Source organism: Leucoraja erinacea, unplaced genomic scaffold, assembly GCF_028641065.1.
Source record: "Leucoraja erinacea ecotype New England unplaced genomic scaffold, Leri_hhj_1 Leri_96S, whole genome shotgun sequence".
Lineage (NCBI taxonomy): Eukaryota > Metazoa > Chordata > Chondrichthyes > Rajiformes > Rajidae > Leucoraja > Leucoraja erinaceus.
In genome coordinates, this window is record NW_026576916.1 from 85,467 (window position 1) to 110,969 (window position 25,503).

At 50.1% G+C, this 25,503-nt stretch overlaps 1 protein-coding gene across 1 annotated transcript in view; it reads right to left on the reverse strand.

Moving 5' to 3' along the window:
- The window catches only part of tbrg4 (transforming growth factor beta regulator 4), a 54,662-nt gene that overhangs the window by 2,696 nt on the left and 26,463 nt on the right, over window positions 1-25,503 (reverse strand). The window contains exons 7-10 of the mRNA XM_055631940.1: window positions 24,902-25,046; window positions 15,933-16,181; window positions 13,698-13,809; window positions 698-812 (exon numbers count right to left, since the gene is read on the reverse strand). Coding sequence (XP_055487915.1) covers window positions 698-812; window positions 13,698-13,809; window positions 15,933-16,181; window positions 24,902-25,046 — 621 coding nt within the window. The remainder of the gene's footprint in view (window positions 1-697; window positions 813-13,697; window positions 13,810-15,932; window positions 16,182-24,901; window positions 25,047-25,503) is intronic.

The window sequence follows — 25,503 nt, forward strand, 5'->3', positions numbered from 1 at the left end:
AAATGGCTTACCCCTTATTCTTAAACTGTGGCCACTGGTTCTGGTCTCCGCCAACATCAGGAACGTTTCCTGCCTCCAGCGTGTCCAAACCCTTAACAATCTTATATGTTTCAATGAGATTCCCTCTCATCCTTCGAAACTCCAGAGTGTACAAGCCCAGCTGCTCCATTCTCTCAGCATATGACAGTCCCGCCATCCCGGGAATTAACCTGGTGAACCTACGCTGCACTTCCTCAATAGCAAGAATGTCCTTCCTCAAATTAGGGGACCAAAACCGCACACAATACTCCAGGTGTGGTCTCACTAGGGCTCTGTACAACTGCAGAAGGACCTCTTTGCTCCTATATTCGATTCCTCTTGTTATAAAGGCCAACATGCCATTCGCTTTCTTCACTGCCTGCTGTACCTGCGTGCTTACTTTCATAGACTGATGAACAAGGACCCCCCAGATCCCGTTGTACTTCCCCTTTTCCCAACTTGACGCCATTTAGGTAGTAATCTGCCTTGCTGTTTTTGCTACCAAAGTGGATGACCTCACATTTATCCACATTAAACTGCATCTGCCATGCATCTGCCCACTTCCCCAACCTGTCCAAGTCACCCTGCATTCTCATAGCATCCTCCTCACAGTTCACACTGCCACCCAGCTTTGTGTCATCTGCAAATTTGCTAATGTTACTTAGAGTTGGAGACTTACGTCCACTACCAGGAATCCCGCGGCCTGCAGGTGCCGACGGGACATGGCGAATCGTCCGAGCAGCTCCCTGCTACGAGACATGTAATTAGGAAACTCCCTCGTCACCAGTGCCAACCTGCGGATTTAAACGCATGTTCAGACGTTTAGACAGGTGACGAGAAAGACAGTTTTTTTTTGTAGTTTGTTTTTTGCACAAAGTCCGCGAGCATTGCCACTTTTCATTTCACTGCACATCTCGTATGTGTATGTGACGAATAAACTTGACATGACTTGACTTGGCACAATGAAAAAAAACAAACCTGCGCAGAACATATCACGTGGGTCCGTCTTACTCGCGCGGAGTGCGATGGAGGAACAAGGAACAGCAGGCGCTGGTTTATACCGAAGAGAAGGCACAGAGGGGACAGACCGTCGAAGGGATCTACAGGAGTCTCTGCCTCAAAAAGGCAGCTGGCATCATCAGAGACCTGGCATCATCAGAGACCCACACCATCCTGGCCACACTCTCATCTCACCACTGCCATCGGGAAGAAGGTACAGGAGTCTGAAAACTGTAACGTCCAGGTTCAGGAACAGCTACTTCCCTACAACCATCAGGGTATTAAACACGACACCCTCCAAATAAGCTCTGAAATACATACACTTGGGGGCATTGAATTTGTCTTTTTGCACTAGTGTGTGCGTGTGTGTGCCTGTGTGTGTGTGTGCGCCTGTGTGTGTGTGTGTGTGTGTGCGTGCGTGTGTGCATGTGTCCGTGCGTGTGTGTGTGTGCGTGCTCGCCTGCGTGTGTGTGTGCCTGTGTGTGTGTGTGTATGCGTGCGTGTGTGTGTGCGTGTGTGCGTGTGTGCGTTTGTGTGCGTGTGCGTGTGTGTGTGTTGCGTGTGTGTGTGTGTGTGTGTGCGTGCGTGTGTGTGTGTGTGTGTGTGTGTGTGTGTGTGTGTGTGTGAGAGTGTGTGTGTGCGTGCATGTGTGCGTGTTTGTGTGTGTGTGTGCATCCATCCAGTCCATTGACGTTGGTGCTACATTATTGATGGATGGACTGGCCATGTCATCTGCATGTACAACACACCTCCCTAAACAAATCCTGTACTCTCAATTGAAGGAAGGTTGGCGAGCCCCTGGCGGGCCAAAGAAAACCTTCAAGGACATCAGGAACAGTCTGAAGAAATTCCACATCACATCGAGCAACTGGGAGCACATTGCACTGGACAGGCAGGCGCTCCTGGAGGAAATCCGTGCAGGAAGGAGCCGCACGTCACAAAATGGAACTACGCCGTGTGGCAGAGACAAAGTGACAGCACGTAAGGAGAGAGAGAGAAGGGGACTCGACGACTACCAACCACCGCCAGTCTCCACTGCCCACGTTGCACCAAGGTGTGTGGATCGCGGATCGGCCTCTACAGACAACTGCAGACCCACAAGTAGATGCCCCAATGCAGAGGAGATGACAGTCATACTCGTTTCCAGTGACCATCGATGGTGTGTGTCCATATGTGTGCGTGTGTATGTATATGTGGGTGTGTGTGTGCGTATGTGCATGTGTATGTATATGTGTGTGTAAGTGTGTGTATATATACACACGGACATTTTTTTCTCTCGTTTATTATATTGTTTTATAGAGTACTACGTTTATCTAGTACTTCTTCTAATAAAGTTTTTTCACACAGAAAAGAAGGGTCTCGACCCAAAACGTCACCCATTCCTTCTCTCCAGAGATGCTGCCTGTCCCACTGAGTTACTCCAGCATTTTGTGTCCATCTAAGGTCTAAAAACTAATTGCTTACTGGTAGCAACTGCATATTCCATATGTTTCAGTGATCAAAGCTCACTCTCCATGCTGGGGACAAAGCAGACCCAAAGTGCTAGTCATGGAGTGATACAGTGTGGAAACAGGCCCTTCGGCCCAACTCGCCCACACCGGCCAACAATGTTCCAGCTACACTAATCCCAGTCGCCTGCGTTTGGTCCATATCCCTCCAAACCTGCCCTATCCATATAACCATATAACAATTACAGCACGGAAACAGGCCGTCTCGGCCCTACAAGTCCGTGCCGAACAACTTTTTTTTCCCTTAGCCCCACCTGCCTGCACTCGTACCATAACCCTCCATTCCCTTCTCATCCATATAGCTATCCAATTTATTTTTAAATGATAAAATCGAACCTGCCTCCACCACTTCCACTGGAAGCTCATTCCACACCGCTACCACTCTCTGAGTAAAGAAGTTCCCCCTCATGTTACCGCTAAACTTCTGTCCCTTAATTCTGAAGTCATGTCCTCTTGTTTGAATCTTCCCTATTCTCAAAGGGAAAAGCTTGTCCACATCAACTCTGTCTATCCCTCTCATCATTTTAAAGACCTCTATCAGGTCCCCCCTTAACCTTCTGCGCTCCAGAGAATAAAGACCTAACTTATTCAATCTTTCTCTGTAACTTAGTTGTTGAAACCCTGGCAACATTCTGGTAAATCTCCTCTGTACTCTCTCTATTTTGTTGACATCCTTCCTATAATTGGGCGACCAAAATTGTACACCATACTCCAGATTTGGTCTCACCAATGCCTTGTACAATTTTAACATTACATCCCAGCTTCTATACTCAAAATCCATACACCTTTCTAACAATTTCTTAAACGTTGGGATAGTCCCAGCCTCGACTACCTCTGGCAGCTTGTTTCATGCACCCACCGCCCTTTGTGTGAAAAAGTTACTCCTATTAAATCTTTTCCCCTTCACCTTGAACATCTGTCCTCTGGTCCTCGATTCCCCTGCTCTGGGCAAGAGACTCTGTGCATCGACCCGATCTATTCCCCTCATGATCTTGTACACCTCTATAGATCACCCCTCATCCTCCTGCGCTCCAGGGAATAGAGACCCAGCCTAATCAACCTCTCCCTGTAGCTCACACCCTCTAGTCCTGGCAACATCCTCGTAAATCTTCTCTGAACCCTTTCAAGCTTGACAATATCTTCCCTATAACATGGTGCTCAGAATGATTCCTGCCTCTAGCGTGTCCAAACCCTTAATAATCTTAGTTATGGCAACATCCTCATTAATCTTTAGTTTAGGTGAGAGATCCAGTGTGGAAACAGGCCCTTTGGCCCATCATGTCAGCGCCAACCAGGGGTCACACACACTAGGGAACAATTTACAATTTTTACTGAAGACAATTAAACTACAAACAATAGACAATAGACAATAGACAATAGGTGCAGGCCATTCGGCCCTTCGAGCCAGCACCGCCATTCAATGTGATCATGGCTGATCATCCCCAATCAGTACCCGTTCCTGCCTTCTCCCCATATCCCCCGACTCCGCTATCTTTAACAGCCCTATCTAGCTCTCTCTTGAAAGTATCCAGAGAACCGGCCTCCACCGCCCTCTGAGGCAGAGAATTCCACAGACTCACAACTCTCTGTGTGAAAAAGTGTTTCCTCGTCTCCGTTCTAATTGGCTTACCCCTTATTCTAAAACTGTGTGGCCCCTGGTTCTGGACTCCCCCAACATCGGGAACATGTTTCCTGCCTCTAGAGTGACCAAGCCCTTAACAATCTTATATGTTTCAACTATGTCTACCTCCCAAGTTGTATACTGGGTGCTGGAGGAACTCAGCGGTTCAGGCAGCATGTGGTGGGCAAATGGACATTGGTTTTGGTACACAACCCGAAATGTCGCCTGTCCATTCCCTCCACGGATGGTGCCTGGCCTGCTGAGTTCCAGCAGCGCTATGTGTCAGACGTAGTGCATGCAGCCAACATTGCTTGCGGAGGGGGGGGCTACATTCTTCTCACTGGCATTTCTAGTAACTGGCTTTTCTAGTAACTGGCTTGGCTCGCAACAGTAACTTGTAACTGTAACATTCTTGTAACCTTGCACCAAATGTTATTCCTTTATCATGTATCCCATGCACTGTCGAGCGGCTCGATTGCAATCATGTATCGTCTTTCCGCTGACTGGGGAGCGCGCAACCAAAGCTTCTCACTGCACACGTGACAATAAACTAAACGGCACAAGCAGCACGTCTCAAAAACCCACGAGATGGACATAAGTGTTGGAGAAACTCAGCGCTGAAACCCTTCTTCACAACGTTTAAGAGGGAACTGCAGATGCTGGAGAATCGAAGGTTACACAAAAAAGCTGGAGAAACTCAGCGGGTGCAGCAGCATCTATGGAGCGATTTTCTTCACAACGTTGCCTATTCCCTTCGCTCCATAGATGCTGCTGCACCCGCTGAGTTTCTCCAGCATTTTTGTCTACCTTCGATTTTCCGGCAGCTGCTGTTCTTAAACTCCATGAGATGAACATATACACGACTGCGTCAATGGTGTCAATTTGAGTGCGTTATTCAACATAACAGGCGTTGGTGTTAAATTACTATTTAGATTACTATCTAAATGGCGTCAAGTCAGATTACTATCTAAATGCTATGAGAATGCAGGGTGACTTGGACAGGTTGGGGGAGTGGGCAGATGCATGGCAGATGCAGTTTAACGCGGATGAATGTGAGGTTATCCACTTTGGTAGCAAAAACATCACGGCAGATTACTATCTACATGGCGTCAAGTTGGGAAAAGGGGAAGTGCAACGGGATCTGGGGGTCCTTGTTCATCAGTCTATGAAAGTAAGCATGCAGGTACAGTAGGCAGTGAAGAAAGCAAATGGCATGTTGGCCTTTATAACAAGAGGAATCAAATATAGGAGCAAAGAGGTCCTTCTACAGTTGTACAGAGCCCTAGTGCGACCACACCTGGAGTATTGTGTGCAGTTTTGGTCCCCTAATTTGAGGAAGGACATTCTTGCTATTGAGGGAGTGCAGCGTAGGTTTACAAGGTTAATTCCCGGGATGGCGGGACTGTCATATGCTGAGAGAATGGAGCGGCTGGGCTTGCATACTCTGGAGTTTAGAAGGGTGAGAGGAGATCTCATTGAAACATATAAGACTGTGAAGGCTTCCCCCCCCCCCCCCCCCCCCCCCCCCCCCCCCCCCCCCCCCAAAGTCGCACAAAATTAAAGAGGCATAAAACGGGAGGCGCCTGCATTAACATGAGATATGTTGTTTGCAACTAAACAGAAGTACACAGTAACTTCAAACCAACCTTCCCAAAAGGAGCATCCTTATGGCACTTAGGCAATTTTTTGGGGGCGACTTCATACGACTGCAGCAAACTTTTCAACATGTTGACATTTTTTAGACGGCAGTGGCAACAATTTTCGCTGTGGTAGGTTGCCGCCAGGTGTCGTAGGTGAATTCCATTAAAACTAATCCCTGGCAGGCGCCTAGTCGCCTAAGTGGGACAGGCCGATTACTTATAAAGCGCCTTTTCTTTCAAACATACAGCGTGGAAACAATGCGTGTAGGAAAGAACTGCAGATGCTGGTTTAAATTGAAGGCGGGCACAAAATGCTGGAGTAACTCAGCGGGACGGGCAGCATCTCTGGAGAGAAGGGATGGGTGACGTTTCGGGAAGGGTCTCGAACGGAAACGTCACCCATTCCTTCTCTCTAGAGATGCTGCCGGTCCCGCTGAGTTACTCCAGCATTTTGTGTCAACCAGCGTGGAAACAGGCCCTTCGGCCCACCCAGTTCGTGCTCGGTGACCACCTGTACTCTTGCTCCATCCTACAAACACACACACACAATGAATAATGAATGGCACTTTCATTGTCATGTGGCAATTCGCAGATAGTCTTTGTTTTGCGTCCTCAAAGTATGCAATAGTCGCTACGTAAAGGGCCTAAATTACAAACTCCCATGCACCTCCCCCTCCCTTCACCATCCTCCGACCACCCCCCTCACCACCTGTCTACAACCCCCTCCCCCACAAACTCCCCCCCCCCCCCCCCCCCATAGTTACTGCGGTTTTGTACGACCTATGCCTCCCACGTGCCCTGACACCAACACCGGCCCCCCTCACCACCCCTCCCCCCCCCCCCACCCCCCCCCCCCCCCCCCCCCCCCCCCCTCCCCTCAACAATATTGTCCCTCAACTCGGGACAACACACTGACATCAATAGACAATAGGTGCAGGAGAAGGCCATTCGGCCCTTCGGCCCTTCGAGCCAGCACCAACATCAACTAACCTACAAACATTGGGATGCGGAGGGAAACCGGAGTACCTGGAGGAAACCCACACGATCCCAGGGAGAACGGGGAAAGTCCACCGCTGCACCACTGTGCCGCTCATACTCATCAATCAGTTTCAAGAAATAAGAGATTTTACGGCCATTTTGTCCTCAATATTTAAGAACAGCGAAAAAATACAGAACTTCCTGCCCACTATAGTTCCCCAGCAAAGCAACAGAAGCTGAATACATCATAAAAGGGTAAAAATAATCCCATAAACGTTCCTTCTCCTGATTCCTGCTGTTTAGTTCATGTCGAAGGTAGAGACAAGATACTGGAGTAACTCAGCGGGACAGGCAGCATCTCTGGAGAGAAGGAATGGGTGATGTTTCGGGCCAGTTTAGTTCATGTCTTTGGATTATGGGTGTGGAGAGCTTTTGTTCAGTTCAGTTTATTGTCACGTGTAACGAGGTACAGTGAAACGTCTTTTGTTGCGTGCTATCCAGTCAGCGGAAAGACAATACATGATTACAGTCGAGCCGTTCACAGTGTGCGGATATGTGAATAAGGGAATAACGTTTAGCGCAAGGTAAAGCCAGCAACGTCCGATTAAAGATAGTCCGAGGGTCACCAAAGAGGTAGGTAGGAGCTCGGCACTGCTCTCTGCTGGTGGGAGGATGATTCAGTTCAGTTTTGTTTAGTTTAGAGATACAGCGCGGAAACAGGCCCTTAGACCCACCGGGTCTGCACCGACCAGCGATCCCCGCACATTAACACCATCCTACACCCACTAGAGACAATTTTTACATTTACCAAGCCAGTTGACCTACAAACCTGTACGGCAAGTCGGTGGGGGCGCTGCAAGCCGGCGCCCTGTCAGCAGCGTGTCCGTTTCTTTCAACTTTATTTGTTTTTTTAGTATGTTTTAAAGTATGTTTTTCATGTTTCTTTGTGTTTCTTGTGTGGGGGGTGAGGGGGAAACCGTTTCGGTCGCCTCCTCCACGGAGAGGCGACTTTTTCCAGGTGGCCTAACAACGAGGATCGGGCGGCCTTTCCCGGAGACGAGCCCGGGGCTTCAGCAGCAGGCGCAGCACGGACTCTCGGCGTGGAGCGGGCTAGCAGGGACTGCGGGAGCCGGCAGTCTGAAGTCGCGCGCGGTCTGCAGAGCTCCAGCTGGCGCGGGGTCTGCAGCCCGGGATCCCTCGTGGGGGACCCGGGGGAAGAAGAAGCCATCACTGCCGGCCCTTGGCCAACTTCTGCCGCGGACCCGGCGTGGACTTACCAACACCCCTGGAGGGGAGCTTCGACCGCCGGCCCTGCGGTCTACGGTGCTGCTGGCTGCGGCGCAGTGGGGACTTTAAATCTCAACCGCCGGCCTGCGGCCTACACCAACCTGAAGCCGCGGTCTCTGGTGAGGAAGAGCCGACTCTGGACCCGACCACGGGGGGAAGTGGAGGAGGACTGGCCAAATGTTGTGCCTTCCACCCCAGTGATGAATGCTGTGGTGGATGTTTGTGTTCCATTTTTATCGTGTATTATGTGTTCTTTCTCACTGTACCGCTGCTGACATATTCATTTCACTTGCACTTGATGTGCAATGTGACAAATAAAACCCGTATTGTATATTGTATTGTCTTTGGGGCGCGGGAGGAAACCGAAGATCCCGGAGAAAACCCACGCAGGTCACGGGGAGAACGTACAAACTCCGTACAGACAGCGCCCGTAGTCGGGATGGAACCCGGGTCTCCGGCGCTGCATTCGCTGTAAGGCGGCGACTCTACCGCTGCCCCACCGGGACCGCCTGATAACAGCTGTGGGGTGATACATTATCTGCCTATGGACTATCTAGATTATCCCCACCGTGTAGGAATGGGGATGACCTTAGACAGCCAGAGTAATGGCTCTGCCTTCTGTTTAGTACTCTAACGCAGGCCGACTGCAACAAATGAAGATAACACCATTTTCCTCCTGGTGCCCAGTCTAACAAAGAACACACAAAGTTCTTCCCTTGCACCTCCATATAAGATATCACTAGACAAGTCCAGGGGGGATCTGACTGAAGTACCTGCAATCTAGGCTTGGATTATTTACTCTCGAACAAAGGAGGTTGAGGAGAGATGGGATAGATGGATAAGAGGCAATGCCGGAAGCACAGCGGTAGAGTGGCTGCCTCACGGTTCCAGGGACCTGGGTTCCATCCTGACTGCGGGTGCAGTCTGTACGTTCTCCCTGTGACCTGCGTGGGTTTTTCTCCAAGATCATTCGGCTTCCTCCCACACACTGACAACATACAGGGTTAGTAGGTTAATTGGTTCACTGTTAATTGTCCCTAGTCAGTGCATGATAGCGTTAGTGTGCTGGTCAATAGACAATAGGTGCAGGAGTAGGCCATTCGGCCCTTCGAGCCAGCACCGCCATTCAATGTGATCATGGCTGATCATCCCCAATCAGGACCCCGTTCCTGCCTTCTCCCCATATCCCCTGACTCCGCTATTTTTAAGAGCCCTATCTAGCTCTCTCTTGAAAGCATCCAGAGAACCGGCCTCCACCGCCCTCTGAGGCAGAGAATTCCACAGACTCACAACTCTCTGTGAGAAAAAAGTGTTTCCTTGTCTCCGTTCTAAATGGCTTACTCCTTATTCTTAAACTGTGGCCCCTGGTTCTGGACTCCCCCAACATCGGGAACATGTTTCCTGCCTCTAGCGTGTCCAAGCCCTTAACAATCTTATATGTTTCAATGAGAACCCCCTCATCCTTCTAAACTCCAGAGTGTACAAGCCCAGCCGCTCCATTCTCTCAGCACATGACTTTCTTATCAGTCGGAGAAAGCAATCAAGAAAGCAGACTTTCTTATCAGTTGGGGTGGGGGGGGGGGGGAGGGAGGGGGGGAAGGATAAGGATAGCCATCACAGTTGTGTCTGGGTTCTTATCTATTCCAATCTTGCATTACAGCTGTTCTTGGTCATTATGTTTAGCAGCCAGGTCCCACAAAGGTTAACAAATTGCCACTTTTACAAGTGCCTTTAACATAGTCGGCGCGGACTCGGACTCGGACTGGGACTCGGTGGGCCGAAGGGCCTGGTTCCGCGCTGTATCTCTATATTAAACTCAGCGGAGTAAACTTTTCTCGCAGGACGGAAATGACTAGAGGGCAGAGCTTTAAGATGAGAGGGGCATGTTCAAAGGCGATGTGCAGGGCAGCAAGTATTTCAAGTGGGTGCTTGGAACGTACTTGCCTGGGGGTGGTGGTGGAAGCAGATACGATGGTGGCAGTGAAGAGGCTTTCAGATTGGCACATGGATATAGACAATAGACAATAGGTGCAGGAGTAGGCCATTCGGCCCTTTGAGCCAGCACCACCATTCAATGTGATCATGGCTGATCATCATCAGTACCCCGTTCCTGCCTTCTCCCCATATCCCCTGACTCCGCTATCCCTCAGAGCTCTATCTAACTCTCTCTTGAAAGTATCCAGCCTCCACCGCCCTCTGAGGCAGAGAATTCCACAGACCCACAACTCTCTGTGAGAAAAAGATTTTCCTCATCTCCGTTCTAATGAGGCCTAGATGAGGAAAATGAGGATGTGCTGGGAATGGAGGGATATGGATCACGTGCAGGCGGAAGAGATTAGTTTAGCATCTTGGGTGGAAGGGCCTGTTCCTGTGCTGTAATTGTACATATTTGCAAGTTGAAGGCTGGAGGTGTACAAGACCATGAGAGGAATAGATCGGGTGGACGCACAGAGCCTCTTGCAGAGTAGGGGAATCGAGGATCAGAAGACATAGGTGTAAGGTGAGGGGAGGCGAAAAGATACAATAGGATTCTGAGCAGTAACATTTTCACACAAAGGGTGATGGGTGCATGGAACGAGCTGCCGGAGGAAATAGTAGAGGCAGGGACTATCGCAATGTCTAAGAAACATTTGGACAGTTACATGGATAGAATGGGATTAGAGGCAGGCAGGTGGCACTTGTGTAGATGGGCTATGTTGGACAGTGGGGGCTAGATTGGCCGAAGGGCCTGTTTGCATGTTGTATGACTCTCTGACTCAATTGTTTGCTGTTCATTATCAGCCTGTCACCCTCTCACACCATAAGCTCTTTGTTTCTTCAGTAATCGGAGGGGTAGCTTTTTCATACAAAGAGTGGTGGGTGTATGGAACAAGCTGCCAGAAGAGGTAGGTGACAATAGACAATAGGTGCAGGAGTAGGCCATTCAGCCCTTCGAGCCAGCACCGCCATTCACTGTGTTCGTGGCTGATCATCCACAATCAGTACCCCGTTCCTGCCTTCTACCCATATCCCCTGAGTCCGCTATTTTTAAGAGCCCTATCTAGCTCTCTCTTGAAAGCATCCAGAGAACCGGCCTCCACCGCCCTCTGAGGTAGATGACGTTGGTCTTGGTGTGTTGTTCGGCACAGACATTGCGGGCCGAAGGGCCTGTTCCTGGGCTGTACTGTTCCGTGATATATTGTGGAGATGGAAATGCAGGGGGATATGTTGAGGAATGTCGTGTGCCAGAATAGTCTCATCTTTGGCTCGCACAAGCTGAGTGGTTGATTTCATAACTTCATACGGGATAGGAGCAGAGGTAGGCCATTCGGCCCATCAAGTCTACTCCACCACTCAATCGTGGCTGATCTATCTCTACCTCCTCACCCAATTCTCCTGCTCCCCCCCCCCCCTCATAATCCCTGACACCCATACTAATCAAGAATCTATGTATCTCCGCCGTAAAAATATCCATTGACTTGGCCTCCACATCAATCAATGCCATAGATTCACCACCTTCTGACTATAGAAATTCCTCCTCATATCCTGATGATCAGCTTTGATCATATTGAATGGCGGTGCTGGTTCCAAGGGCCGAATGGCCTGCTCCTGCACCTTATTTTTATATTTCTTATTATCCTCTTCCAAAAGGGAGGTCCTTTAATTCTGAGGCTAAGGCCTCTAGTCCTCAACTCTCCCACGAGTGAAAACATCATGAGTGGAAAGTAACGGAGTGGCCACCATCCGTACTGTAACATTGCAGTGAAGTCTACAGCGGTAGAGTTGCTGCCTTTACACACAGAGAGTTGTGAGTCTGTGGGATTCTCTGCCTCGGAGGGCGAAGGTGGCTGGTTCTGTGGATGCTTTCAAGAGAGAGTTAGATAGGGCTCTTAAAGATAGCGGAGTCAGGGTATATGGGGAGAAGGCTGGAACGGGGTACTGATTGGAGATGATCAGCCATGATCGCGTGAATGGCGGTGCTGGCTCGAAGGGCCGAATGGCCTACTTCTGCACCTATTGTCCATTCTCTAACAGTGCCAGAGAGCCGGGTTCAATCCTGACTACGGGTGCTGTCTGTACGGAGTTATATATTCTCCCCGTGACCTGCGTGGGTTTTCTGCGGGTGCTCTGGTGTCCACCCACACTCCCAAGACGTGCCGGCTGATTGGTATATTGCCTCTAGGGTGTAGGACAGAGCGAGCGTATGGGCGATCATTGGTTAGCATGGACTCAATGGGCCAAAGGGCCTGTTTTTATGCTGTATCACTGAAGTCTAAAGCAAAGTAAACTCTAGATTGCCCCAAGTGTTTCGGACGTAAAATGGATAACACAGAACTAGCATTGTTGGAAGGAACTGAGTATAGAAGTTGGGATGTAATGTTAAAATTGTACAAGGCATTGGTGAGGCCAATTCTGGAGTATGGTGTACAATTTTGGTCGCCTAATTATAGGAAGGATGTCAACAAAATAGAGAGAGTACAGAGGAGATTTACTAGAATGTTGCCTGGGTTTCAGCAACTAAGTTACAGTGAAAGGTTGAACAAGTTAGGGCTTTATTCTTTGGAGCGCAGAAGGTTAAGGGGGGACTTGATAGAAGTCTTTAAAATGATGAGAGGGATAGACAGAGTTGACGTGGAAAAGCTTTTCCCACTGAGAGTAGGGAAGATTCAAACAAGGGGACATGACTTGAGAATTAAGGGACTGAAGTTTAGGGGTAACATGAGGGGGAACTTCTTTACTCAGAGAGTGGTGGCTGTGTGGAATGAGCTTCCAGTGAAGGTGGTGGAGGCAGGTTCGTTTTTATCATTTAAAAATAAATTGGATAGTTATATGGATGGGAAGGGAATGGAGGGTTATGGTCTGAGCGCAGGTGTATGGGACTAGGGGAGATTATGTGTTTGGCACGGACTAGAAGGATCGAGATGGCCTGTTTCCGTGCTGTAATTGTTATATGGTTATTATATGGAACTGCAGGTGCTGGTTTAAACCGCTGAGTGACACAACAAGCCGGGGTAACCCTGCGGGTCTGACAACTCCTCTGGTGAAAAGGAATAGGTGGCGTTTCAGGTTGAGACCCTTCCTTGGACTCTAGTGTATCAAGTCTGAAGGGTCTTGATCGAAACATCACCCATTCCTTCTCTCCAGAGATGCTGCATGTCCCGCTAAGTTACTCCAGCTTTTTGTGTCTGGACAGACGGGATCATTAGACTTGGTGAGCTGAAGGGCCCGTTTCCATGCTGTATCTCTAAAACGACACCTAAACAAAACAAGGGCGGCACGGTGGCGCAGCGGTAGAGTTGCCGCTGCCTTACAGCGCTTGTAAGACCCGGGTTCGATCCCGGCTACGGGTGCTGTCTGCGTGGAGTCTGTACGTTCTCTCTCCGGGACCCACGTGGGATTTCTCCGAGATCTTCGGTTTCCTCCCACACTCCAAAGATGTACAGGTTTGCAGATGCATTGGCTTGGTGTAAATGTAAATTGTCCACTAGTGTGTGTGTGTGTGTGTGTGTGTGTAGGATAGTGTTAGTGTGGTCAGTGTGGACTCGGTGGGCCAATGGGTCTGTTTCCACGCATTATCTCTAATAATTTCAGTAACTCCATTTTAATATTTGGGAGCATGAGAGGTGCAGGCTCTCACTGTCATGGCGAGTGTGTTTACCTCCTTACCTCTTGGCCCCAGGGGGAAGGGGCATTGTCCCACGGGGCTGGAGTGCGTGCAAGGCTGTGTAGTCCTGGACGTCGAGAGGCTTGCTATCAGAATCCATCAGGACCTCCCCATCTGCAGACAAAGAGAGAAACTCCAATCATTAAACGGTGATAGTGATCTAATCACAGGCCACTGGGGAACAACGGGCATGCAGGCCATACACTCCCAGCAAGTTAGAGAAAGGCATTTTAGTTTACGATAGACACAAAATGCTGGAGTCACTCAGACGCTTCGGGTCGAGTTTTGGTCTCCTAATCTGAGGAAAGACATTCTTGCCATAGAGGGAGTACAGAGAAGGTTCACCAGACTGATTCCTGGGATGGCAGGACTTTCATATGAAGAAAGACAGGATAGACTCGGCTTGTACTCGCTAGAATTTAGACGGTTGAGGGGGGATCTTATAGAAACTTACAAAATTCTTAAGGGGTTGGACAGGCTAGATGCAGGAAGATTGTTCCCGATGTTGGGGAAGTCCAGAACAAGGGGTCACAGTTTAAGGATAAGGGGGAAGTCTTTTAGGACCGAGATGAGAAAATCATTTTTTACACAGAGAGTGGTGAATCTGTGGAATTCCCTGCCACAGAAGGTAGTTGAGGCCAGTTCATTGGCTATATTCTAAGAGGGTTAGATGTGGCCCTTGTGGCTAAAGGGATCAGGGGGGGTATAGAGAGAAGGCAGGGATGGGATACTGAGTTGGATGATCAGCCATGATCATATCGACTGGCGGTGCAGGCTCGAAGGGCCGAATGGCCTACTCCTGTACCTATTTTCTATGTTTCTATGAGAGCCTTCGTCAGACTGAGAGTCAGGGGGAGAGGGAGACACAGAGATATGGAAGGGCAAGGTGTGAAAATGACACATCAAAGGGGACGAACCTCAAGGAAAATGTAGAACAGTTCATGGTTAGCTGAGGGGAAGGTGACAACGAGGTGTACAATCAGTAAAATTTAATCAGGAGGACAGTCAAACTGGTCGGAGAACTAGGATGGGGGAGAGATGGAGAGAGAGGGAAAGCAAGGGTTTCTTGAAGTTAGAGAAGTCAATGTTCATACCGCTAGGGTGTAAGCTGCCCAAGCGAATTATGAGGTGCTGCTCCTCCAATTTGCGCTGGGCCTCACTCTGACAGTCAGAGGTCAGTGTGGGAATGGGAGGGGGAGTTAAAGTGTTGAGCAAGCGGGAGGTCAGGTAAGTCTAAGCGGAGGCGTTCAGCGAAACGATCGCCAAACCTGCGCTTGGTCTTGCCGATTTAGTTGATTGTCCCGTGTGTCGGTACACATGACAAATAAGGTGGGACTAGTGTAGCTGGGATATTTTGGTCAGCATGGGCAGGATTGGCGGAAGGGCCAGTTTCCACGCTCTTCGGCCCATCGATTCCGCACTGACCCCAGCAATCCCTGCACATTAACACTATCCTACACACACCAGGGATCATTTTAAAAACGACAGAAGCCAATTAACCTATGATAAACCTTTGGAGTGCGGGAGGAAACTGGAGCAGCCGGGGTCAACCCACGCAGGTCACGTGGAGAACGTACAAACTCCGTACAGGAAGTACCCATTGTCGGGATCGAACCCGGTTCTCTGGCGCTGCGCCACCGCGTGCTGCATCTGTGACGGGCCGACTCCAATGGACGGCATTGCAGAGAAAGGTCTCGCCCCGAAACGTCACCCGTTCCTTCTCTCCCGAGACGCTGCCTGTCCCGCTGGAGTTACTCCAGCACTTTGTGTCTACCTTCACTGTTGAGAGTCATCTATAGCCGCGGGCTGCTCCTCAAAGTTAAAGCCCTGTCCCACTGTACAAGTTCATTCAAAGAGCTCTCCCGAGTTTGCCCTGATTCGAACTCGGAGATTTACGGTAATGGCCACTCGTCGGTACTCGGGGCTCTCGTGGACATTTCTCAACGTGTTGAAAAATCTTCACGAGTCTTCCCGTGCTTACCTGCCGTTAGCGTGTCTCCCCGAGTACCTGCCGTTAGCGTTACGAGCCGCTAAGAGCCATTCCCAAGCTCCGATGTACCCGCTACTTTCAATCTCCATGCTTACCACGAGTTTGAATTTTTTCAACTCGGGAGAGCTCTTGGAATGAACTCGCACCGTGGGACATGGCCATTACCCCACGGCCTTGACGTGACTCCGTTACCCCGCGCGCTCTAAATCGGGCGGGCAGGAATGTACGCCAATTGCTAGCCACTCACCAATAACCCAGCCGTAAGCGGTGTCCACGTCACAGCGATATTTAGCCTGGTCCCCGAGCGCCGACTGCAAAGCCTCACGCACGCCAGCACTCATTGGACTGGGCTTCTTCTTGCCTCCTGAGACCCAGGTGTACAGGCACTGGCTTGGCAAGAAGGGGCCGCTGTAGTCAGGACATTCAAGGCGGGCCGTGGCGTTGATGTGCACCAACTTCAGTTTGTAGTTCTCCCTTTTCTGCGACTGTGTCCCTTCTGAGACCAACGGGGAAACAGCAGTTTAGGTTTAGGGCACTTGATTTGTCACCTGTACCGAGCTACAGTGAAATTCATTGTTGTATACAGGTCAGTACGGGTATCACTATATATTAACACTTAGACTAAGTATAGAAACATAGAAAACTGGTGCAGTGGGAGGCCATTTGGCCCTTCGAGCCAGCACCGCCATTCATTGTGATCATCCACAATCAGTACCCCGTTCCTGCCTTCTCCCCATATCTCTTGATTCCGCTAGTCCCCTAAAGCTCTATCTAACTCTTTTTTTAATTCATCCAGTGAATTGGCCTCCACTGCCTTCTGTGGCAGAGAATCCCACAAATTCACAACTCTGTGGGTGGAAAAGTTTTTTCTCATCTCTGTTTTAAATGGCTTCCCCTTTATTCTTAGACTGCGCTCCCTGGCTCTGGACTCCCCCAACATTGGGAACATTTTTCCTGCATCTAACCTGTCCAGTCCTTTTATAATTTTATATGTTTCTATAAGATCCCCTCCCATTGTACTAAACTCCAGTGAATACAAGCCTAGTCTTTCCAATCTTTCCTCTCATGACAGTCCCGCCATCCCAGTCCCGCATATTTTATTATTAATGTTTCATGTTTCATGTGTCACTCCTAACTGTCACTGTATGTCATGTTGTCACTAGCGGGCGGAGCACCAAGTCAAATTCCTTGTGTGTGAATACTTGGCCAATAAACTTATTCATTCATTCATAAGTGGCAGCTGGATTTTAAGATCTGCTCCTGGGGAAATTATAGGATGACAGTCTTCTGATATAAAGGAGAGGGCTGCACAAATCAAACTGCACAAGTGTACAGCAGTCGTGCACTGAGACAGCGTACGGAGTCGCCAGTTTGGGGCAATTTCCAAGTCCCAGTTGTTGTAAGTGCAGGGATCTCGACCTGACGGTGAAGGCCCGTTGTCATGGTGACGTTGCAGGATGGGCCTGGCCAGGCGTGGCAGTGGTGTCCTCCACCGCTGCAGGCCGCGTGCGGTCCACGTGCTCGGCCTCTTGTAGCGGCGCCCAGTCCAGCCCAGCCCCAGGCTTCTGCAGGGCCTCCAGCGGCCCACTCCCCCAGTCCCTCCCGCAGCCTGAGAAGGCCGAAGCAAGTGAGCGAGTCACAACACACTGCACCGCCTGACAGGTAAACCCCTCCTCTCTGATTTGACTGCAGCCCACAGACGATGCACGTCAAACACTTCTCACAGAGATCCCCACAACAAATCACTTCTGCAGCACACGCCGAGAGATGAGGCTGTCAATAATCTGTTTGGCACAAGCAACATGACAAAAACCAACATTCATTTTCCTGTCAACATTTCTGTCAGTTGCTGGAAGATTGTTACCCACGTGACCAAGTTCCCTTCTCTTGCAAGGATTGAATGGAATGATGTAGCGCACCATCTGAAAGCATTCTGGGCTCCCCGGCCACTCCCTCTTCTCCCCTCTCCCATCGGGCAAAAGGTATAGAAGGGTGAAAACAACCACCTCCAGGTACAGGTAGACAAAAATGCTGGAGAAACTCAGCGGGTGAGGCAGCATCTATGGAGAGAAGGAATAGGTGAAGTTTCGGGTCGAGACCCTTGGTCCCAGGTGTCAGCTGCTCTACATCGGTGAGACCAAGCGCCCAACACCTCCGCTCGGTTCGCACTAACCAACCTGATCTCCCGGTGGCTCAGCACTTCAACTCCCCCTCCCATTCCGAATCCGACCTTTCTGTCCTGAGCCTCCTCCATGGCCAGAGTGAGTCCCACCGTAAATTGGAGGAGCAGCACCTCATATTTTGCTTGGGCAGTTTACACCCCGGCGGTATGAACATTGACTTCTCCAATTTCAGGTAGTCCCTGCTTTCCCCCTCCTACCCCTCCCCTTCCCAGCTCTCCCACAGCCCACTGTCTCCGCCTCTTCCTTTCTTCCCCCCCCCCCCCAACATCAGTCTGAAGAAGGGTCTCGACCCGAAACGTCACCTATTCCTTCGCTCCATAGATGCTGCCTCACCCGCTGAGTTGCTGCAGCAATTTTGTACTTCGATTTTTCCAGCATCTGCAGTTCTTTCTTAAACAGAGCAAATCAATGGGTCAGGCAGCATCTCTGAGTAATGTGGATAGGTGACCTTTTGGGTCGGGACTCTGAAGAAGGGTCTCACCCCAAAACATCACCTATCCATGTTCTCCACAGATGTGCCTGACCCGCTGAGTTACTCCAGCACTCTGTGAAACGTCACCTATCCATGTTCTCCACAGATGCTGCCTGACCCGCTGAGTTACTCCAGCACTCTGTGAAACGTCACCTATCCATGTTCTCCACAGATGCTGCCTGACCCGCTGAGTTACTCCAGCACTCTGTGAAACGTCACCTATCCATGTTCGCCACAGATGCTGCCTGACCCGCTGAGTTACTCCAGCACTCTGTATATTTAGCTAAATACAATACAACCTTGATTGGCACAAGAATACGGTCTCAACATTATTTTTGGTGGCAATACATATTTTTGGTTTCCCGCTATTATGGTCTGGTTCCCGTTTTAGTTTAGAAATGCAGCATTGTGATTGTATTTATGTATAGTTTATCGAATTTGTTTGGATAGCACAAAGCTTTTCAATGTCTAGGAAAGAACTGCAGATGATGGTTTAAATCAAAGGTAGACACAAAATGCTGGAGTGCGACAGGCAGCCTTTCTGGAGACAATAGAGAATAGACAATAGGTGCAGGAGGAGGCCATTCGGCCCTTCGAGCCAGCACCGCCATTCAATGTGATTATGGCTGATCATCCCCAATCAGTATCCCGTTCCTGCCTTCTCCCCATATCCCCTGACTGCTATCTTTAAGAGCCCTATCTAGCTCTCTCTTGAAAGCATCCAGAGAACCTGCCTCCACTGCCCTCTGAGGCAGAGAATTCCACAGACTCACAACTCTCTGTGTTAAAAAGTGTTTCCTCATCTCCGTTCTAAATGGCTTACCCTTTCTTCTTAAACTGTGGCCCCTGGTTCTGGACTCCCCCAACATCGGGAACATGTTTCCTGCCTCTAGGACTGGGCGACGTTTCGTGTCGAGACCCTTCTTCCGACTTCAATGTATCTTAAAGTCATAGTCCTAGAGTGACACAGTGTGGAAGCAGGCCCTTCGGCCCAACCTGCCCACACCGGCCAACAATGACCCAGCTACCCTAGTCCCACTTGCCTGCGCTTGGTCCATATTCCTCCAAACCTGTCCTTTCCGTGCACCTGTCCAACTGTTTCTTAAATGATGGGATAGTCCCAGCCTCAACTACCTCCTCTGGCAGCTTGTTCCGCCCTTTGTGTGAAAAAGTTATCCCTTGGATTCCTATTAAATCTTTTCCCCTTCACCTTGAACCCATGTCCTCTGGTCCTCGATTCCCCCACTACCTGTGTTTCTTGGTACACACTACAATGATAAACCCCAACCCATCCATCCTGACTACGGGCGCTGTCTGTATGGAGCTCATACGTAGCTCTGTAACCTGCGTGGGCTTTCTCCGGGTGCTCCGGTTTCCACCCACACTGCAAAGAATTACAGGTTCGTAAATTAATTGGCTTCTGTAAATTGTCCCTAGAGCGGAGGATAGTTTCAGTGTGCGGGGATCGCCGGTCTTGCTGAGAAGGCAGGAACGGGATACTGATTGGGGATGATCAGCCATGATCACATTGAATGGCGGTGCTGGCTCGAAGGGCCGAATGGCCTACTCCTGCACCTATTGTCTATTGTCTATCTCTAAAGTATAGAGTCCGTGCCGACCATCGATCACCCGTTCACACTAGTCCCATCTTATCCCACTTTCACCAGGAGGAGGCCCACACGGTCACATTGGAAAACGTGCAAACTCCACAATGACAGCACCCGAGGTCAGGATTGAACCTGGCTCTGATGCAGTGAGGCAACACCTCCACCACTGTCGTCATCATCACCACCATCGGCGATCACTCGAAACAAGTATGACAGTCCCCTCATGGAGGACGCCTGTGCGTGACTTTGTTTAACGTGGGGAGACTGGTGCACAGACAGCCACCCCACGGTCCTTGACAGATCTGGGTCAGGATCCAGTGGCATGGAGTCCAAGACGACCGGAGACCCTTTTCTGCTGCAGCCTTCATCCGCCTTCCCAGCCGTTGTGACGCTCCACTAAGGTCAGCCATCGTCCTCCGCCTGTTCCACCGTTGAGGTCTTGGTTGGATTGCTCTTTGTCAGGGACCTCCCCCTCGACCTTACTGCCATGGGTGGCCCTACCAGGAGCGTAGCTCCAGACGGCATCGCTCTCAGGATCTCAGGTCCACACAAGCTTCTCCACCAAGAGAAGGTTCACCAGACTGTTTTCTGGGATGGCAGGACTTTCATATGAAGAAAGACTGGATAGACTCGGCTTGTACTCACTAGAATTTAGAAGATTGAGGGGGGGATCTTATAGAAACTTACAAAATTCTTACGGGGTTGGACAGGCTAGATGCAGGAAGATTGTTTCCGATGTTGGGGAAGTCCAGAACAAGGGGTCACAGTTTAAGGATAAGGGGGAAGTCTTTTAGGACCAAGATGAGGAAAACATTTTTCACACAGAGAGTGGTGAATCTCTGGAATTCTCTGACACAGAAGGTAGTTGAGGCCAGTTCGTTGGCTATATTTAAGAGGGAGGTAGATGTGGCCCTTGTGGCTAAAGGGATCAGGGGGTATCCTGAAGAGGGGCATCAGGAAGGCCAAGCACTGCCATAAGCTCAGGATTGAGGAGCACTTCAACAACAACTCCGACCCCCGACGCATGTGGCAAGGCATCCAGGCCATCACGGACTACAGACCCTCCAACATCACCCCCACATCCAGCGACGCCTCCTTCCTTGAGGAGCTTAATCACTTCTATGGCCGCTTCGACAGGGACAATCTAGAGACAGCCATCAAGGCTGTGCTACCTGCCGATCACCAACCCCTCACACTCACCCCCTACGACGTGTACGTGGCACTGAGTAGGATTAATGCACGTAAGGCTGCTGGCCCCGACGGCATCCCCGGGTGCGTGCTCAGGGCCTGTGCTGCGCAGCTGACAGACGTCTGGACTGACATCTTCAACCTGTCACTTGCCCAAGCAGTTGTCCCCACTTGCCTTAAAACCACCTCCATCGTGCCAGTGCCAAAACACTCCACTGCGGCAAGCCTCAACGACTTCCGCCCAGTTGCACTTACCCCCATCATCACCAAGTGCTTCGAGAGGCTGGTCCTGGCACACCTCAAAAGCTGCCTACCCCCCACACTGGATCCCTATCAGTTTGCCTACCGCAAGAACAGGAGTACGGAGGATGCCATCTCAACGGCACTTCACTCCGCCCTCTCCCCCCTTGACAACAGAGACACTTATGTAAGAATGCTGTTCATCGATTACAGCTCAGCATTCAACACCATTATTCCATCAAAACTGATCACCAAACTCGGTAACCTGGGCATCGAACCCTCCCTCTGCAACTGGATACTGGACTTTCTAACCAACAGACCCCAGTCTGTGAGGTTAGACAAGCACACCTCTTCAACCCTCACCCTGAACACCGGCGTTCCTCAGGGCTGTGTGCTGAGCCCCCTCCTCTACTCCCTCTTCACCTATGACTGCACACCTGTACATGGTACTAACACCATCATCAAGTATGCAAATGATACAATGGTGATTGGCCTCATCAGCAACAACGATGAGCTGGCCTACAGGGAGGAGGTCCAGCACTTAGCAGCATGGTGCGCTGACACCAACCTGGCCCTTAACTCCAAGAAGACCAAGGAGCTAATTGTAGACTTCAGGAAGTCCAGAGGCGGCACGCACACCCCCATCCACATTAACGGGACGGAGGTGGAACGTGTTTCTAGCTTCAGGTTCCTGGGAGTCGACATCTCCGATGACCTCTCTTGGACCCACAATACCTCTACTCTGATCAAGAAGGCTCATCAGCGTCTCTTCTTCCTGAGGAGACTGAAGAAGGTCCATCTGTCTCCTCAGATCCTGGTGAACTTCTACCGCTGCACCATCGAGAGCATCCTTACCAACTGTATCACAGTATGGTATGGCAACTGCTCTGTCTCCGACCGGAAGGCCTTGCAGAGGGTGGTGAAAATTGCCCAACGCATCACCGGTTCCACGCTCCCCTCCATTGAGTCTGTCCAAAGCAAGCGCTGTCTGCGGAGGGCGCTCAGCATCGCCAAGGACTGCTCTCACCCCAACCATGGACTGTTTACCCTCCTACCATCCGGGAGGCGCTATAGGTCTCTCCGTTGCCGAACCAGCAGGTCGAGGAACAGCTTCTTTCCGGCGGCTGTCACTCTACTCAACAACATACCTCGGTGACTGGTGACACTTATTATTTTTTATTCAAATATTCAAATCGTTTGCTATGTCACTCTTCAAGGGAGATGCTAAATGCATTTCGTTGTCTCTGTACTGTACACTGACAATGACAATTAAAATTGAATCTGAATCAGTATGGAGAGAAGGCAGGTACAGGATACTGAGTTGGATGATCAGCCATGATCATATTGAATGGCGGTGCAGGCTCGAAGGGCCAAATGACCTACCCCTGCACCTATTTTCTATGTTTTCTATGTTTCTAAGACAAGGTGACAATCCATGGAGAATCCACTGTGCTGCCCACTGTATCTGGCATTAATGATTTATTAATGTATTGTATTGATCATTGTACATTTGCTTGCTGCGTGACTGCGTTAACAGGCCTGCCAAGCTGCGGCAGGTACTGCATTGCTCTGTTCCTGGTACATAACACAATTAAACACTGTTGGACAGTGTTTGGACAGTTGGGTATCTATCTATAAAATATATGAAGCTTTTTTTTTTCCCCACAAAGGGTGGCAAATGCCTGGAACAAGCTGTTGGGGAGTAGAGGCAAAATGGGTAGCAAGGGACTGCAGATGCTGGTTTAAATCGAACACAGACACAAAATGCAGTAGTAACTATAATCCCCAATAATAATAATGATACATTTTATTTGTACAGCGCTTTTCAAGGACTCAAAGTCACTTTACATGGTGAGTCAAGAACAAAACAAAATCGAGCAGTGAGACAGAGATGTAAAGGGGAGGGGGACATGGGACTAAGGGTATGCAGAGGTGAAGAGATGGGTCTTGAGGCAGGACTGGAAGACGGTGAGGGACTCAGAAGTTCGGATCAATTGTGGGAGGGAGTTCCATAGCCTGGGAGCTGCCCTGGAGAAGGCTCTGTCTCCAAAAGTGCAGAGGTTGGATTTCAGAATGGAGAGGAGACCGGCTGAAATTGAGGGACCGTGAGGGTTGGTAGGGGGAGAGGAGGTCAGTGAGATAAGGGGGGGGGGGGGGGGGGGCAAGTGGTTGAGGGCTTTGTAGGTGAGGATCAGGATTTTGTAGTGATCCGGTGGGAGATGGGAAGCCAGTGAAGTTGTTTGAGGACTGGGGTGATGTGATGCCAGGATGTGGTGTGTGTGATGAGTCGGGCGGCTGCGTTCTGGACCAGTTGGAGTCGGTTGATGTTGCTGGAATTGATGCCAAGGGGAAGAGTAGTCCAGTCGGGAGGAGATGAAGGCGTGGATGAGTCTTTCAGCAGCGGGGAATGGGCGAAAGGGGCTTTTAAGAGACTTTTGGGTAGGCGCGTGCAGGGAAACTCTGTGTGATCACATTGAATGGCGGTGCTGGCTCGAAGGGCCGAATGGCCTGCTTCTGCACCTATTTTCTATGTTCTATGAATCGCTATTGAGGGAGTGCAGCGTAGGTTTACAAGGTTAATTCCCGGGATGGCGGGACTGTCATATGCTGAGAGAATGGAGCGTCTGGGATTGTACACTCTGGAGTTTAGAAGGATGAGAGGGTATCTTATTGAAACATATAAGATTGTTAAGGGTTTGGACAGGCTAGAGGCAGGAAACATGTTCCCGATGTTGGGGGAGTCCAGAACCAGGGGCCGCAGTTTAAGAATAAGGGGTAAGCCATTTAGAACGGAGACGAGGGAACACTTTTTCTCACAGAGAGTTGTGAGTCTGTGGAATTCTCTGTCTCAGAGGGCGGTGGAGGCCGTTTCTCTGGATGCTTTCAAGAGAGAGCTAGATACAGCTCTTAAAGATAGCGGAGTCAGGGGATATGGGGAGAAGGCAGGAACGGGGCACTGATTGTGGATGATCAGTCAAAATCATATTGAATACCGGTGCTGGCTTGAAGGGCTGAATGGTCTACTCCTGCACCTATTGTGTATTGTCTATAACCCTCGAAACCTGTCCTATCCATGCGGGGCTATGCGTGAGTGGATCGGGCAGGGGATGGAGGAAAAGGAGCAAATTGATAATATTAATATAGTATCCAGGGTGGGGTTAGTGAATGGGGGGGGTGGTGATTTATGTGTGTGATGCCACAGCCCCCCCCTCCCCACCCCGCAACCGCGAGTTGTGCGGACGGGACCCAACGAGACAATAGACAATAGGTGCAGGAGGAGGCCATTCGGCCCTTCGAGCCAGCACCGCCATTCATTGTGATCATGGCTGATCGTCCCCTATCAATAACCCGTGCCTGCCTTCTCCCCATATCCCTTGATTCCACTAGCCCCTAGAGCACTATCCCGTGACTGTGCTATTTTTAAGAGGTCCCCCTTGGCCTAGAGTATCTCTCAAACTAAAAGGTACATAAGCACTGCCGTATCCAACAAGAAGAGTGTTAACCAAACTCCAAGAATGAAAGGTACCTGTAATTCTTTGGTAGAGCTGCGGTTTGAGTGCGTGACTGAGGTAGAGGGGGTTCACCTGCTGTAATATACAGAGGGACCAAACCAAATCGACCAGCAGGAAGGGGTCCATCTGCAACAGGGCACTATTCAGCCTAGTGTGAATCTAGAGAAGAAAAGAAAAATCTTTAATAAGAAAGGTGCACTTAAAGACAATACACTGGTCGCGGTCTCCGGAAGGAGACCGCGATCAGTGTATTGGCTTTAAGTGCCGATTTCGGGACCTGTACGTCCGGCCGCCCGTAGCGGCGACTACAAAGGGGTTCATGGCCCGAACATGGGTGAACAAAGGAGGAGGACTGGCTGAACTTTGTTGCCTTCCACCACACAGTTGTCCTCCACCACTGTGTTAAATTCTATTGTGAATTGTGTGTACTTTTTTCAAGTGTATCGCTGCTGGTAAATTCATTTCACTGCACCTTCGTTGGTGCATGTGACGAATAAATGTGACTTTGTGACTTTGGCCCCCACTGTCCCGAATGCAACAGTGCTGGTCACAAAGAGCTACCACACGCCACATTCTTTCTTCTGGGCGCCAAGTGCTTAGTTAAGGGCCCGTCCCC